Below are 17,349 nucleotides of genomic sequence, written 5' to 3'. Positions count from 1 at the left end.
CGGTTGATTGCACCTGGCTCCTTTTTATTTTAAACGTTAGTTTAAAGTTTCGTTTACCGAAGGACGTACATTTACAATTTATTATACAGGTATTCTTCGGTATCAATGCACGATTTTTTGACTAATCAGAAGCTAAAACCATGTCGTACCCGCGCGGTCTCTCGATCGAAAGATGCTTCGAACCTGGTTCGAAAAAGGAACATCGCGCGATCTCGCATCGTTTCTCGATCGTCTCCGTGTTTGAAATTACTCGGACTACGTCGTGAGTAGAGTCACTGATTTTTTGTTGCATGTTTTGAGAACCGTGAGACAGTTGGACAGACGAAAATTAAGGGTGAAGTAAGGTAACTTATAGCCTGCGATCGATCACAATTTCAATAGGAATGTTGAATACGACTTTCAGTTCTTTATGAATTTGAAAATGCATTGTTGAAGATGCGACAAATATGAAGATGTTTCAAATAAGAAAGTATCAATGAAATATTTGTGGAATTGATTAATTAAATTTTGTTTAAATACCAAATTTAGACGTTATTTACAAGTGAAATCTTATTTTTATTTGTTACAAATTATTCAGATAAAAATTGCCTATTTCTGTCGAGTATCTCATGGTTAACTCACTTATGTCGAATCAGTAATCCTAGTCAAAAGACAGTCGCGGGGCGATTGTTTTCTGCGAATTGCAAGTAGCGATGGGACCAAGTACACCGTGAGTATGTACTACAGAATTGTAACGATAACTGTTTAAATTCACCATGAATACTTTGAAGAACAAAAGTAGCATTTACCAGTGTAATCGAGTTTTGATAGAATCTGTTCGAATGCTATACATATAAGTTACATAGAAAAAATTATAATACTGATAAGTAGACTGCGAATGTTTATGCAAATTTATAATTTTCTGAGCTACGTAATAAAAATGATGGTTGTCAAAGATTTATCCTTTGTATTGAGGATTTTCTTACATTACATTATAAAGTCTTAATTTTACTTTAAGAATGCTAGAAGAATAGGTTAAATGGGTTAAAAAATGCTAGAAATGCATAAACGTCCGTAATCAATTTCTGCAGAAATCCTGTAGATTATTCATGAATATAAAAAATCGATAAATTTCGAATATTACTGGAAAAGAATTCGATATTTACCAAGTACAGAGTACTCGTAAGTACAGTTTCGAACATTTTAGTTACTTACTAGTATGTACAAGTTTCGAGAACAATTGATTGATATCAAGTAAATGAAGTAAACTATTTGTTTATATAACCAAATTGTTATACATGTAAGAGATATTGAATTGATCTATATTCATAAGTACGTATTGTACTTCGTCCCACTACTAGTTGTAAACATATTCACGAATCACTAATCGGTCTTACAAAGCCAATTCCTTTTTTTAATTATTCTCTAACAACAGATCGTTGAAAGCTACGAACGTTGCGCATAGAAACACAACACGCATTGATATAATTAAGTGCAAATGTAATTTCTTAAAAGTTTCACTGCTTTTTAACGGTGTTGATTGCCTCTTCGTAGCGAATCACTGGTAATATTCTAGATATTGAATGTTTCATCGAAAGCGATTCCTTGGATGCTATTTCTTAGGATTTATAATTCTACTTTTCTAGATCACGCGTTCGAACGCAGTGGCTCGCATTATATCAGTAAAAATTGCACCTAATGAAAGAAAATAAAGGATTGTGTGTTAATCTGTGTGACTTCGACGTGCGTGTACGTGAATATTGATAATTACGTTTATTCCATTAATGACTTGTGCTACACTTGTCTCATCAATTCTGGATTGTATTTTGCACATTCAAAATTAATGAATAGAGTAAGTATTTCTTAATAGAAATTAATTAATGGAATAAGTATTCATTAATTTTTGAACGTTTAGAATACCACTCAGATAGGGTGAGACAGGTGTAGAACGAGTTATTTATGATAAGGTCAGTAGAATGAAACGCTCCGTGTTCAGACACGTAAAATAAGCGTGGCCTTGTCGAGTCACATTCTGGTCAGACAAGTAGAATGACCTGACCGTGGTTATGGGAGTAGAAGGTCTGTTCTTACTCAGACAAGTGGTACACGAGCTGTATGCAACTATGTAGAAGTAGAATGTAACCTGTTATTAGCCGAGTTGTTTGCAATAGGTATAAATCAAGTAAAAGTTGATTTCCATAGGTGTAATTAAATAATTTTAACTAATAAATTTTCTGATGTTTCACCTATTGAGCATTACGGGTGCATCAGATTTATCTGATTAAGTAGCAGAGATAAATAAATGATAGAGAATTTACATAACAAGAGACTACAGTAGAAACTTAATTATGCTTTCCATTGAAAATTAATATTTATATTTAGCGTGAAGTAAAAGAGAAAAATTTCTGGGTAAGGATTATTATCATAGATCAAGTGTGATCAATAATAAATGTTTGTTTTTGGAAAGATCTGCAATTCAAAATTATTATCTAGGAAGGTTGAAATGGATTGCATTTTTTTCTTGGAATTTAAAATACTACAATTAAGTGTCTGCTTCTAATCCTGCGGATGTGCCTGGCTAGTTACAGACATTAATTACTTGAGGAATTTCCTTTCTTTTCTTTGTATTCGGTGACAATTAATATTAATGGAATAATTATTCACTTTGGGTATCGGAAACGAATAATTATTGACAGTATCTGTTTAAGTGAGATTGTTAACAGTATGAAGCTCATATTATCAGCACTTAGAAGACTTAGATTTTATGTTCGGATGAAATAGAAGTGACTAGAAGCAAGAGAATTTCGTTTGAAATCTTACATGCGAAATAATAAGTCTTGTTCACTCTCCAGCTTCATTAAGAAAATTTTTCGATTCAAGTTTTTGGCCAGTTGTTACTAATAATTTCACGTAAACATAGTTTTGCATTCAGTGTACTGATAAAGTTAGTAATAATAAAATAATATTCACCTGCAACTGTGATTCACTTAGTTATTCATATACGAACAATCTTACGAAATTATTAGAAAAATATTTCACAATACATCATAAGAAAATTGAAAAATCTGTTTCAAGCTATTTTCAATGTTTTCAGATACAACTTTCGTCCCCCTTCAATTCATACCACTTCCCCTATATTGACGAGCACCCTAAAGTATACCGCACATAATTTCTCATTATTCGTGTGTAAACATTCGTTACGACCCGTTAATTTTCGTTCGAATAAAAACTGACGCAGAATACAAGGAAACACTACCAGTATCGAGATCATACCGCCGAGACGCGTATTTTACAAGTGTATATACAATGGGAAACTTTAAACCCCTCCAAAAAACAACGTACCCCGTCGTACAAATATTTAAAAAAGCTACATACTATTCGTGAATAACGAAATCGAATATGTCCTTCCAGTGAATTGCCGGAGCGTGCAAGGCTAGATTGTTCAGGGGACGAGCTTCGAAAGCAATGTATGTAATCGATAAATCCCTCTTGGTGCAATTACATTATTGTAATCGTATCTATAGTCCAGTAGTACAATCGCGTAATCAGAAATGTTCTCCAATACACACGTGTCTGCACCTGGCTCGTTATGTACCATATGTGCGTGTACACGTATGTATCTGTGTGACTGTGTGTGTGTGTGTGTGTATGTGCCCTCGATTAACAATCGATCGAATCGAAAATCATCTACTTATAGACGTTACGTATTCGAAGAAATCTGATCCTTCCGTGTAATAACAATAATAACTTACTCTTAAATTATCGCGTATAATAATCTGGCAGAGCTACGTTTTTTTTACTTTTCGGAATTCGAACTCGTCGGATACTTTTGTGCCTTTTCAAATTCCATGTATAATGTGTGCGCGCGTGAAGGGCCTCAAAGATCGTCGCGCGTTTTCCTTGCGATCTTAACCCTTAAATTCATGAGCAGGGTAACTTGGGTCCCCCACATTTCAATATAGTATTGTTGTAACTTTTTCTTTCGTGAAACAATTGACGACTCTGCTCAGTGATATTCGTCAATTGTTATTTGAGGTTATCTAATCTTCGATATCTAAGGACTAGTAGTTTATTATATTACACGGGATACGGCGTACTCGTTGAAAGCGACGCGAATCGCAACGATTTTTCGACCCTTTTTGTGCAACGAAAACTCTGTTGTCTTCCGGATGATGAATGAGATATGGTTCGATTTGCAACGTTTACAGTAGAAGGTCGATTATCTTTGAGGAATCGAGCGAAAGAGGGACAGTTCCGTACACACGTGAGGAACACTCGATATACTCGGTGTTTCGAAAGTACATCACCAAATGAAATAAATTAATCAGCTAGTAATGAAGATGTTCGTCTAGTACCTTTGGAACGACAACTAAACTGATATATTTATGTATAAGCTGCAAATACATACTTTTGGTTGGGTTAAAAACAGTTAGGTTTCCCTTTTCGAAAATTAATATAATATCTCTTTCATTCATTCGATGTAGTTCATTATTCGGAAGAACTCAGAGATGTGATCCTTTAATTATATCGAATTACTCATACTACTTTTTAGTTTATTTACTACCGCCACTGATAATATTATAAACATAACAAACGATAGATCAATTTCTAACGATTAAATATATATGTCGTGATCTAAAATACATTAATTACGTTATGCAACAAGAAATAAAGAAAGATTAATTTTCAACAAATTTTACTCTTATTCCCATCGTAACAGTAAATTTATTCAAGCATTGTTTATCACATTGCCGAGGACTCAAGACTGATTAACTTTTATCACCATTTCAATCATAATCTTAACAGTAATAAAGTTAAGAACGTATCGTGTACTGAAATATAAAGACAAGAGAATCATCGATTCGTCATTAGTACTTGAAATACGCAGACATGAAGTATAATTTCAAAGGCGATACTTCCGTTTTCCACTTGTATGTTTCATTGTTTTTTTAGTAATAAAAATTTCTTTTTACTTGAGCTTAACATTTATAATGTTTCATAATAAATACGCGATATACATATAAAACAATGATACATTCCTAAACGCATTTTTGTCGCTTCTAAGATTCACTGTAATTAAAAAAGTATAAGACCAACAAACACATATTTAGCCGTTCTCATTACTATAAATACTAAACCAGGATTTTTTAAAAAGTAACACCTGCTTGTATCGAATACAAATATTTAAATCTTTTTCAGTTGTAGAAAAACTCATTTGGTGATTCTTTATCTACCATAGATGCTGCAAGTTGTTTGAATATTACGTATCCACACAAGAGTTTTCCCTCGCCAATAAATGTTGAGAGTCACTCTCAAGTGTATACGTAGCGTAACAATCACAAAAAAAGTTTTTAATTCGCGGGAATCGTTCGTATAGATTTCGATGGATCGAAATGTATATATATTTTGGTAAACATCCTTCCGTTCCGCATACTACCGAACGACGCATTCGCTGGTGCTTAATTCAATAATCTCGAGCGTGGTTTCTAATTTATTGCCGTCTCCTCGTTCACCGACCCGCCGCGCCGTGCAAAGAAATAAACATATAAAACGTATACTGCCATGCGAGCCGTAGCGAACGATCACCTGGAGGGAAACGTTCGTTTCACAGTAATATCCATTTTATATACATATGTATATGTATATTTGTGTTTCAAAGAGTAGCATAGGAACGGACGAACATGGCTCAGGAATCGAGGTGCAGCCTCGTTCGCGGACGAAATCGTCGGCCATGTTGAAAGGTTGTGTGCCATCTACTTGATGTTTAATTAGCCCAGATTATTAACAGAGTATCGTATAAATTATTTGTTACTTTTGGGGGCTTCTTAATAAGAACCATCCATCTAACAGAGTCATGATTTTTCATGTAAATTCATCATTTTCTCTCGCTTTTCATCTCAATTTTTGAATCATTTGGTAATTGAAGAGTTAATAGTAATGCATGAATAATGGTAACAGTATTGATTTTAACGAATTTGTTTTTCGTTTGTAACCTGATAAGTACTTTATTGCAGAAAATAAATTTGATAAACAGATTTACCAAAGTACTGATCATTTGTCCTGATTAGGACACTTTAGCAACAGCAGTAGAATAGCGGTGTACGTTCTAATAAGTACAAATGATCCATTGGTGCTAAAACGATCGAAAGCTGCAACAGACTGCACTGAAGTAATGAGATTTAATCGAACGCATGTTGCACATATGAGCTAATAATGGAGCTTCAGATAGCCTAAATAAGTTATTACGGATTTAGAGAGGCGAATAATTATTGTACACACGTGATCAAGTCGGTAAAGGACAATTAAGTAAGCGTACTGATGTTTCATCCTGCAATAAAATTGCAATTCTCATCATTTAGAAAAATTTAGAAAAAATACCAAATAACAAATATGCAAAATATATTTTGTATCCACTTATTTCTTTCCAATATTTAAACTCTCTTTGACATTTAAGATCCATATTCAACGTCTTCATTTTCAGAATGATCACTGAATGCCTTATAATTGTACGAATTTTTACTTTTATTACCTATTTACATCTCCTCATTCCATAACCTAAATTGTTGATTGAATCATTTCATTGAAATATACTGAATATGTTTCTATAATGCACGTAGTCTTATCTCCTTGAATAATACAGGCGTGTTTACGTTTTTTCAAGAAGGTGAAATCGTTAAATTTTGTGACAAAAAGAATTTTTTTTTAATATCTGTGACCTGGACCGTTTTCTACTGCCCAAGATTACGGAAATCCATTTTCATAAGTTAAAGATCTACTTTACAAACAGTCTATACTTCTATACGAATATAATTTCTAAACTTAACCATACAAAGTACGCATACTGGTGTCAAAAAATCAGACACGGTTAATTAAATATCACGCAGACAACAATAAACCTCAGCATTCTTCATGTGTTCTTGTACACATATATCACGACAACGATTGAAAGATCCTGGCATTGTCAGTATTATTGTAAAGAGTATTAATGGTAACACGCGAAATACAAAAATATTTGAAATTCCAACGATATTGTTCACAGCATTCGAAACGTGAATAATACCGTTGGGAGTGATATTCACAATATTTGAAATATCAAAATAGCTCGAGTTCTCCTACTGGTAATACGGTTGCCAAAGTTCGTAGTATCAAGATGTTCGACAATCTTACCTAAGTATTCACAATCTTATCGATAATACTTAAAACACTGTGGTATTTAAAGTCGGTATTGCACAGAGCAGTCTGAACATGGGACCTGGGAATTTAGAAGTGTATGGTACTCAGAGATATCTATAAAAGACGTTTTGTTAATAGAAATCAATAAATTAATTTTTTAGATATTCCAGATACAAGAATGAAAATAGTATTTATAAGTTTATTTTAAGTTTATGCATGCTTAAAATCACAGAAGAGCAAATCACTAAATGACTAAACAATTCGACCATTTCACTGTTTTCTCTGATACTCTGTCTTTCAAATGACAAGTTTTATGCATTGTAAGCGCAAATGAATTAAATTTGAAATATTTAAATACTCATCATTTATATCTATGTCGGAGGCGGAACGAAATCCTTCATCATCGGACCCGTAGGAGTTTGATCGGCGACGTTCTCCTCCATCGGATCACCCCCTTAGCACTCAGGCGATGCACAAAACTCTACGCAAACACAACGCTCGACCTTGTAGACCACGCAACACTAGACACGTCAACGAGCCCACGGGCTTGACAGAATGTTCGCGTACACGTATTTACATTTTCTCTCTCCGTACCCACAAAAAAACGACTTTTCTCGGAGCTGGTGTTCTCTCTACCGTAGTCGAAACTATTCTGACGCCCGTGGTCACGTTCAACAGGGTCCCAGCCCATTTTCTTTCAAGGGACCCCATCTCGCATCTCCTTTTGTGCCGCGCGCGAAGAGGGGTAAGAACGGTAAACGGGGACTGTTTTATTGCCCCTTCGCAGGGCAATTACTAAGGTACGTCCAACCTCCAGACTCCAAACTATCCTATGGTCAACGTATAAACTAAATGCCTAAATTGTTATTTTACAACTAGACTTAATCCTACACAGACGTGTAATGCCAAAAGTTTACAAATGTTTTTGTAGAATAATCGCGCCCCGACATGTATGAATTTTTTAAATTACATTATTAAACAAACGTCTCTTCCGTTAATCAAAGTATCGAAATATTAAATGAAAAATGAGATAAAATAATTGAATAAACAATAATCTTTCTCAGTCCAGTAATTAAATTTCTCGTCAGCTTACGTACCATTACGAATTAAAATCATTAATTTTCCACATTACAGTAATTACGTATTAACTGACTATATCCCATCGATCACGATAAACACCATAAATCACTAATTCAAAGATCACCAGTTCAGATCACACTGTGGAAAACCGATGCATTATGTATAATGGCGGACAATGCTAGGACCTTTCGAACTGTTTCTCATCGACTGTGCGTAAGGAAAGTATACATACATAGATCACGCGGACGGTGAACGAGCGAAGAAACGAGCTTTCGCTCCGATAGGAATCAATGAGACGTAAAGGTTCCCGCTTGAGACAACGAATAAGAATGGAGGTAACGGCGGTGTATATAATTACAACATCGCAAACGGTATTATGTATAATATGTATACATACTTACACAATACGGATAAGTTACATTATTTACATATAGAGACAGCAGATAGACGTTATAGTTTCGTGTTAATATACAATACATATTTGTATAATATGCTATATGTATATTATATAAACATTATAATACTTATAAAGTTACGTTCGTTTTTTAAATCTTTTAAAACCTCTTACAGTGTTTCTTTCTTCTCACGTTTCAGTGCGTATACAGTCGCGTTCACGAGATTTTATAATATTTTCCTCAACGTGGGCCCTCCGTTTATATAACATTTTTTGTTTCGTCGTGATGTGCCGCCATTTGTGTACGTATGTATTTGTTAAACCCTAAAACAGTACTCCTTATTCCTACAAATGTCACGCGACATTCGCCGAGGCATCTGTTGAGCCACAATAGATATGAATAATGCGTGTCTCACGACCGTCTATTACATATACATTCGCGTGTTTCGGTTTACATCTAGAATCCTGTCTCGCCACGTATAAAAACCTTACGAAAATAGTTGCTCTATCATAAAATCCCGCAGCTTCTTACGACGTCACCATTTTACAGCTTTTTTTTGTCCGGTTTTGTTTCTTTACAAAGGGTCAGAGTGTGAATGGTTTCACGTGTTGTTTAAGTTACAAGCAACGAGGACTGCGAGCCTCCGTGAAAATCCTACTGTTTTCCTTAGCCCCGCCCCGCGCGTCGTCACAGAAACGCCCTGACACGTCTCTGACGACCGCGACTTCCGAATCCCCTTGTGATCCCGCGGATGCCGTATGATTCTCGCGGGCAACAAATCGTTGCCGATTCGACGGAGTGTGTGTCCCTCTGAATATCGAGGAAAAATGCCTACGGTAAAATTCCCCGACAAAAGTCTCGCGAAATGGTCGACGAAACTTTCGCCGAACCCGTCAGCATGGAACGGAACAGGCACACGGGTCCCCACGTTCGTTTTCGATCCGGCCAATCGACGTGAGTGTGGATCTGGTTGAAAAAACACGGCACAAACGTTAATTCAACCGATCGAGTCTGAGACTAGAATACGGCGTCAATACGAACGGGATTGGTAAAGAAGGAGGGGCTAGGAGAAGAAAGACCGCCCTAATCGTCCAATACCCGTTCATCTGTCGAGAGCACCGGCCAGTAGCGCAGCGCGACGTTGCAGCGGGGCGGCTCAGGCGTCTCCCTCCGTTCAACCAGGCCACGCCCTGCGCATGCGCGCTGCGGTCCCAGTCTCGGTCGGCCAAAGTGCACATTCTGGATCGCTTTTCCGAAGCCATCCTCTTCGCGACATGGAATCCATTTGAATCCGAGTCGAACGTAGACCGGTCGATGCAGTACAAATACTTGACAATCATGCAACACGAGGTTGTCCCATGCCGAGGGATCGATCGCAACAATCGCGACTAGACGCGTATATGTATGCGTGTATATTAGTTCCTTTTTCTTTCTCTACGGATTCAATCGGTGAGATCGAGTTCTAAAAAAATACGCACGCGCGCGCGTGGAAACTATGGTCGCCGAGAATCCGAGCCTCTTTGCGAGCAGCGGCCGATCTTGGCGGCCAGTATTGCCACCGGCACGTAATCCATGGTCTCTGAACTAGCTCGTGACAGGAGTTTAACTCCCCCTGGAGCGTGAAAAGGTCGTTATTGTCGCCAGTGACCGCGTTAATTCGTCGCACATGCAATCGATTGAGTATAATTCGAGACAAAACGGTAAGTCGGTCACTTCCGCCTTTCTCCGAGTAGGGGGAGGGTGGGCATAGGTGCGAGCCGGGGGGTGTGACGGGATCGTGGGAAGAGGGGGCGGGTGGTGGAGCGGAGAGGAGGCAACGTTGATAACGCGGCAAAGACGAAAGCGCGTGATGAATTGTTATTATAGGCGTACGTAATATGTATGGCACCTTAAGAAATCCCAAAAAAGACTAGATCGTCTAACGTTCCGATAAGAAAATATATATGTGTATATTACTTGTTGGAGCCGACTGTGCTACGATAAGTACAAGTAGAATACCTATTGATCTGTTTCTCTCTCTCTCTTTCTCTCTCTCTCTCTCTCTCTCTCTCTCTCTCTCTCGTGTGTGTGTGCGGATGTAACCGTGTTCGATCGGGGTGTTCGATCAACCGATCTCTGTCTCGCGCGTGATATACCCGTCTCTTTCGCTTGCCTGCTCCGACTCTTATTTTTTTTATCACGCTCTCGGTGCCGGCGCGGTTTGTGAAGGTAACATTAGGTGTTATACAATTACTGTCACTTGAAAATCGCAGCATGCAATGTATGGATGTAAGTTTTCTGTGCGGTTACGTAACCTAAGGATCTAACAAGTCGTAATTGGGCACGAAATCGTTTTCGTTCTTCCCCGTAGGAATCAGAATTCTGTGTCATCGGAAACCCAGATGGTTCCTTCGAATACCGCGGGGTAACCCTATCGCACGGAGAACACCGTAGAGCCGTGTGGGTGTTGCGCACTCAGCTGCTCAAGGATTAATTATACCGGCGGTACATTGGCGAGTATCGCGCGCAACTAATTGTGTCTCGTGGCATTGGACCTGTGTTTATGTGTGTGTGTGTGTGTGTGTGTGTGTGTGTGTACGTGTACATGTACGTATACCGTCGAGAGACAACAAGATGCTCGAACCTACCGTCGCAGCCTAACCACTCAACGTACGCGTCTTCGTTTCGCCACTCATGCGGCAGGTATCCCCTAACCATTCCCCCTGATTCACCCCCCCGAATTCCTCAACTCGCCGCTGTCATACATCCCGCTAATTACAAACTGTCAAACTCGGTCCCTTTGTTCGTGGATTCCTTACGAATCTAGAAATATGCTCGTTGGAAAAAAGATAATAATAATAAGTAGCAAGAAGCCTCGGGTGTACCCAAGGGAAATCCCTTCCAGTCGAAGTGGATAGGTCCGCGAGGTCCCCGACGGAGGCACGTCCGCCAGGGCCCGGATATGTCGGAGCAGCAAGGGATCCATGACAACGGCGAGCCGAAAGCTACAAAATCGCCCAGGCCTTACTTACAGTCGCTTAACCAAATACAGTATTTTTTGTGTTGTTGTTCTTATGCGATGAATACAAAATGACGGATCCGTGAAACGTTGCTCTCGCGTTAACGTCGACAACAATGGTTAACCGGTGGGCGACCGACAAACGGTCGAGACTGGCCCCGCGCGTTCGTATTTGGATACGATCGCGAGCGGAAAAAACTGTTGGTTGCTTGACCTCTTTTTTTTTTCTTGCTTTCTTCCCTTCCGAACAACGGTGCCGCCGTCGGACCACCCCCCACCCCCCTGTAATCAACGATCATCCCGATCCGAGTAGACAATCGGTTGCGGTGACCTTGGAACACCTCGGACCGGCTCGCGTGAAACCCGTTCCGGGCAGCCAGCCTCGGAATACCCGAATATCAAAATCTTCCACGACAGAAACACCCTCTGTAATTTAAACGCCAGTGTGATTGAATATGTAAGAGACGTTGCTGTCCTGGTGAACAGGCGGTCCGTGGCAGGCGCGTCTCGTCGACGAGTTGTTGTTGTTCACGTAGTAGGAGGATTTCCTCATGCTCGTCGATGAGGACATTATGGCGACCGTCTCGTAGTACCTGATCTTGCCGCAGCAACGTCCGCTCTTCATGATCGCGACGAAGCCACGGCGGTATTTCTTGTTGAAGAACGCATAGAGGATCGGATTGATGCACGAGTTGCTAGCGCCCAGCCATTGCGCAATCGGCGTGGCGATCGGCAGGATTTCGTCCTCCTGCTCGGCCACGTCACCGCCTAGCTTGATCACCGTGAAGATCACGTAAAGCGGCAACCACGAGAGGACGAACAGTATCACGACCACGACCAACATCTTGACGACCTTCACTTTCGATTTCTGCTGTATCCTCTCCATCTGAGCGTCTTTCGTGTCCGTCGGTATATGCCTACGCCAGACCTTGATCCAAATCAGGATGTAACAGAGGGAGATGAGGATCGTGGGAAGAACGTAGCAGAGTGTCAGATTGCCGATCAGAAAGAATAGGGTTCCGTCTTCCGGACGGGGCCACACCTCCAGGCACAGTCTCAGGTCTGGATCGTCGTCGTAGATGGCGACCAGGTCGAAGAACAGCAACCACGGGGATGTGGTCGTGAGGGCGATGAACCAGATCACGACTATCATCAACCTGGCCCGCCTTTTCGTGATCTGGCATTTTAGCGGCCACCAGATTGCCAGAAACCTGAAAACGGGAATATTGATGTTACCACTGGAGGAATATTTGTCGTTGATAGAATTTGTACTGCGATTCTAGGTTAGAGGATTTCTGAGATGAGTGTAGGACATGTTTAACCCTTGTGCACTGTTCGATAAATTGTTGCTGTTCCTTGAATTAAACTTGGTCTAAGCTCAAATCCAAATAAGGAAATATACTTACAGATACTTTTTATCGTTATATGTGTAAAGTACTTCTGTCAAATTATTTTACAAATTTTTCTTCTAGAGAATAAAATTAAAAATTATGGTCTGACTGTGGGTTAATCTATATAAAAGGTTAAGCACCAATTAAATGTTTTGGCACTGAAATTTGAAAAAATTCAAAATGTGAATTTACTCATTTTGGCCTGCGAACGGCTCAGATACGAACCTATCGTAAGTTGGCAACGCGACATAACGCTCAGCGACCAACCAACTGTTCAGTGGGATTGTTTATTAATCAGGAAAGCACGGAGTGATTTTACGATCCAGGAGTATGGGCACGAGTTATGGGTAAACACCTACGCAGCGACGGGATCGCGCGGCACAAAAAGGTAACCGTTTTCTTTTTATGCCTTCATTATGGAAACGCGTGTTCTGTTCGTGATTTCGAAAGAGACTCCACAACCGTTCCGCATCGACGGACACAGGAGTCGCGTACGAGCGGTTACGGCGAGGTCTCCTTAGCGCGACGCAATGGCGACTCGACATTCCCGTATCGTCGGTTAGAAGGCAAGTCCGTTGCCAGCGTGCGCTTGCACCGATAAGGTGTTGTTCATAAAGAATTTATTAAGCAATATTTCCCCGCTGGATCCGAATGGAATCTCGGTACAGAAACTTCGTCGCATTCTTATCTTTAGGGTTGATGAAAACGTTGGAAAATCCAACGGAGAACCTTATATGCAAATACCTAAACTGTTTTTCATAATAATTTCTTACAAACAGCTACCTTCAACTAAAACCTTCGCAACACTACTTACGGTGGATGACCTTGACAAAATATTGCAAAATCCTGGAAATCAGAAGTGGCTCCCTTATTGTAAATATTTACCGCAATCCGATCCGATTCACCCTCAAAGAACATCGTCCCCCAGTTACCCCAAGTGTCGACAGACACATCAGAAAATTAAACATCCCTGTATCCGAATATCTCCTCACGAGGCAGCAGGGAAGCGACAACGCGGACGTGTATCAAAGGAACGAAATGAGAAAGACGCTTTTCCGACAGCTGTCCGTTAATTACCACGGTTCTCGGTAACTCGTCCTCCAGGCATTAAACGGCACCGTGTTAGGGTCCTGGCACGATCGAGGGAACGTTCCAAGACCATTAGCAACAGGACTTTTTCTTTTCCAAGTCACCGAAGGTCCCAGCTGTCGCGTTCTCCCTCGCGAGCGCGTTGTGTGACGCGTTTCTTTTTAATCAAAGCTTCGTGTCCTTCGATCATAACATGAACGACGGGGGAAACGTCATGTCGCCTGTCCGCAGCGGCGCAAACTCCTTCTATAAATCAACGGGGAGAACGATACCGATCTTGCCTGAGTGCCACCACTTCCGAGTCTGGGTCTAACGCTGTAACCGTTTCTTTGTTTTGCATATTTATGAACCGACGGAGTCACACCGTCGAAGATGCTTGGCAGGGAAGGACGAAAAGATAAAAAAATCGGTCGATTCGCGGACACGGGATTATCGGTAACGATCAAGGCTACGTCACGGTTCTCCCGTAGACGGTCGCGGTAAACAATGAAGATGACACACAGACCTCTCTGCGCCCCTCTGGTACATATATGTATATAAAGAGTTCGATTTCTGTAGCGGCAATAGCAGTATCCATTTGAGTCCCCATCGTGTTTGCGAACGGAAAAGCCGATAAAACGTTTAACATGTTCAAGCTGGCAAGTATATCTCGTATACGTATCCTATGCGGCGATTACTTACGGGCTGGTCTCTCTTGTGGGATTTGGTGCGCGGACGCGACGTGACTGGGAAAAGTTTCGGTATGCGTGTGATTATGGAATGGAATTTCATAAATCTCTGTTTCCGTTTTATGGCTGGTAGAGATTTAGGGGAAATTTCATTTCCTGGAGCGGTCGCGTGCTTTGGGGTTGGTGTTTATTGTTCGTATCGGGGAATTTCTGTTTTGTTCCGTCGAATGGATGAGATGTGATTTAATGAAAGTTTATTGGCTTTAATTGTAGATTCTTATTTATATGCATGTGCGTTGTGTCATGAAAGACTGATGGTCTTGTGGATCATTAACAATAGAACTACCAAAGCAGTCAACATTGCTGGTTTGTAAACTGTTGTAAAAATTGTTAGAATATAATGATAGTGTACTTTCTGAGTATTTTCGCAATTTTTGTTGTGATATACGAGTGCAGTATGTAGGGTACAGCGTGTTAAGGACTGTTACAAAGAACGAACGACCTCGATACAGAAAGAACTTTGGTGAAATGCTTCGCTTCGAGTCTTGAGCAGAAAACGATTCCCACAAAAAGAAGGGTATGGTTTCATACACAGGATGTATAATCGTACAAAACAGAATTGACTTGCAAATCAAAGATCTGAATCTCTGATACTATATTTTTTCAAATGTACACTTTAGATTTTCTTGTCCCACTGCATAATATCAATGAAAAGAAAATACAAATTGGTTACCCTAAGTATTTACAATGCAGGTCTAGAATTTATAGAAGTATACGTAGTTTTAACAAGCTGCTTCAAAATTCAATGTACCTATTTAACATTTAACGTGAATATTAACGTGAAGATACGACTTACAAACTTTAAGGGAAGTTGAATATGCCTGTGAATCATTCTCGTTACTAATTTTCTTGACGAATTAGAGACAATGAAATCGGAAATTATTGCAGTAAATGTATTCTGCGGGTCATACTAATCAATTCGTTCATTCAATGTTGAAATTACTAAAAAGCGCACAGCCTACAATCAATTATATTCCTATTGAAATACCATTATATAATGCAGTCATTATTCACCTTGTGCTACAAATTGATTTTTTTTTCGAATGTGATCTTACTCCCTCCAAAAATCCTGCATCTGCCCCTGAGTAAAGGGTTATTTACTATTATTTAAGAAATACTGTTTCTGTTGCCACAGTTTTAGCGACACTTGACCTAGCAATTTTAATCAACCCTGTACAACTCTCAATTGTGCACAGATTCTTTTACTGGCCGTAGCCGTAATGACGGTATCATCCGCACCAGCTCCAGTACCACCAGTGTACACCCACCCGTTGGTCTACCCGCAACCCTACGTGAAGGTTCTACCACTGCACCCAGGGACGGTTCCACTGTCTTACAGTCACGGCTACAAATGGCTTCATCCGGGCTCTGTGTACCTCTACTAACTATAAGCCCTCCAAGGCTCATCCACGTACAACAAACCCCCATCCCCTAAAGGTGACACGCTAGCACGCCGAACAGTTTTTTTGTACCGTCCCGGAATGCGTTTGAAATAAAGCATGCGGCAGCGACTGCAGTCGAATCGAATTTGTTCCTTCCATTTGCCGGCTAACTCGTACCGTTTGTACCCGGTCTCGACGTCTTTTATGCCGTGCAGTAAAATCCTCGAGGCAGTTGGCAACGGCTGGAAACCGTCGTAGTCTCGCTGGGACACATCCACGATAGACGGAATGGCACAAGACCTGATATGGGAGCGCCTCGTACCCGGAACAGACAGCGGTTGCTCGTGGACTGGGATATTCATGCCGGGGTGTGGGAGGGTCTCGTTCGAGTAGCGCCGTTTATACGGCCGTCTGCATACATCCAAAACGGCGCAGACATTCGTCTGTTTGCGCTCGCGATAACAGGAGTGTCGTTACACGTGCGCACTGTTTCTTACGTCGCATCGAGGATCCGCGGTTGTTTTTAGGGTGAATGTTCGCGGATCGTGATATTTTCTTCGCTAAAAAAGTGGAACTTTTGTTTTCTTATTGAAAACTTTGAAATTATATGACTTATTCGCTATACAAGATGTAATTATACATAGTGGAGTTGTACATAAACATTACAAATTTATACATTTTTTTCGGGGGATAGGAATACTGTAGGGCTTACTATAAAAATATTCTTTTCTGGAAGACACTTCTGAATTAAAGAGTACTGCGAGATGAAGTCTTGTCGCGATAGAGTCACGATGATCTAGTTGGTAGTATTTTTCATCCAAATCTCGTAATCATGAGTGATTCCCACAAAATTCAGGGATTCAGTTGGAACCTGTATGTCAGTAGTTAACATTAGTATTCTTCAACGATCACTGACGACAATTATGCACACCTAAACGTAGACCTTTAAGTAACACTGAACTTATCACCTAAGTTTACAAGATACTACTATTTCAGGATGAGGGTGTAAAAACAATAAAGATCGGTAAAAGTACTCAGATATTTTTTTTTTTAAATAAAATTTTATTAAAATTCCATATGACCAAAAAAGAGGGGTCCTGGATGATGGTGCAAATGAATGAATGTCCGAATCAC

The 17,349-nt window shown here is 40.1% G+C and overlaps 1 protein-coding gene across 1 annotated transcript in view; it reads right to left on the bottom strand.

Annotated features, from left to right (window-relative positions):
• Nucleotides 1-12,058: 12,058 nt before the first annotated feature.
• LOC107194276 (neuropeptide FF receptor 2-like) overlaps nt 12,059-17,349 on the bottom strand; it is a 42,352-nt gene continuing 37,061 nt past the window's right edge. Inside the window, exon 3 of the mRNA XM_015583874.1 lies at nt 12,059-12,836. Coding sequence (XP_015439360.1) covers nt 12,059-12,836 — 778 coding nt within the window. The remainder of the gene's footprint in view (nt 12,837-17,349) is intronic.

This window comes from Dufourea novaeangliae, unplaced genomic scaffold (genome assembly GCF_001272555.1).
Source record: "Dufourea novaeangliae isolate 0120121106 unplaced genomic scaffold, ASM127255v1 scaffold28, whole genome shotgun sequence".
Classification (NCBI taxonomy): Eukaryota; Metazoa; Arthropoda; class Insecta; order Hymenoptera; family Halictidae; genus Dufourea; species Dufourea novaeangliae.
Note: the sequence above shows the minus strand (reverse complement) of the source record. Positions and strands in the feature narration are given on the sequence as shown.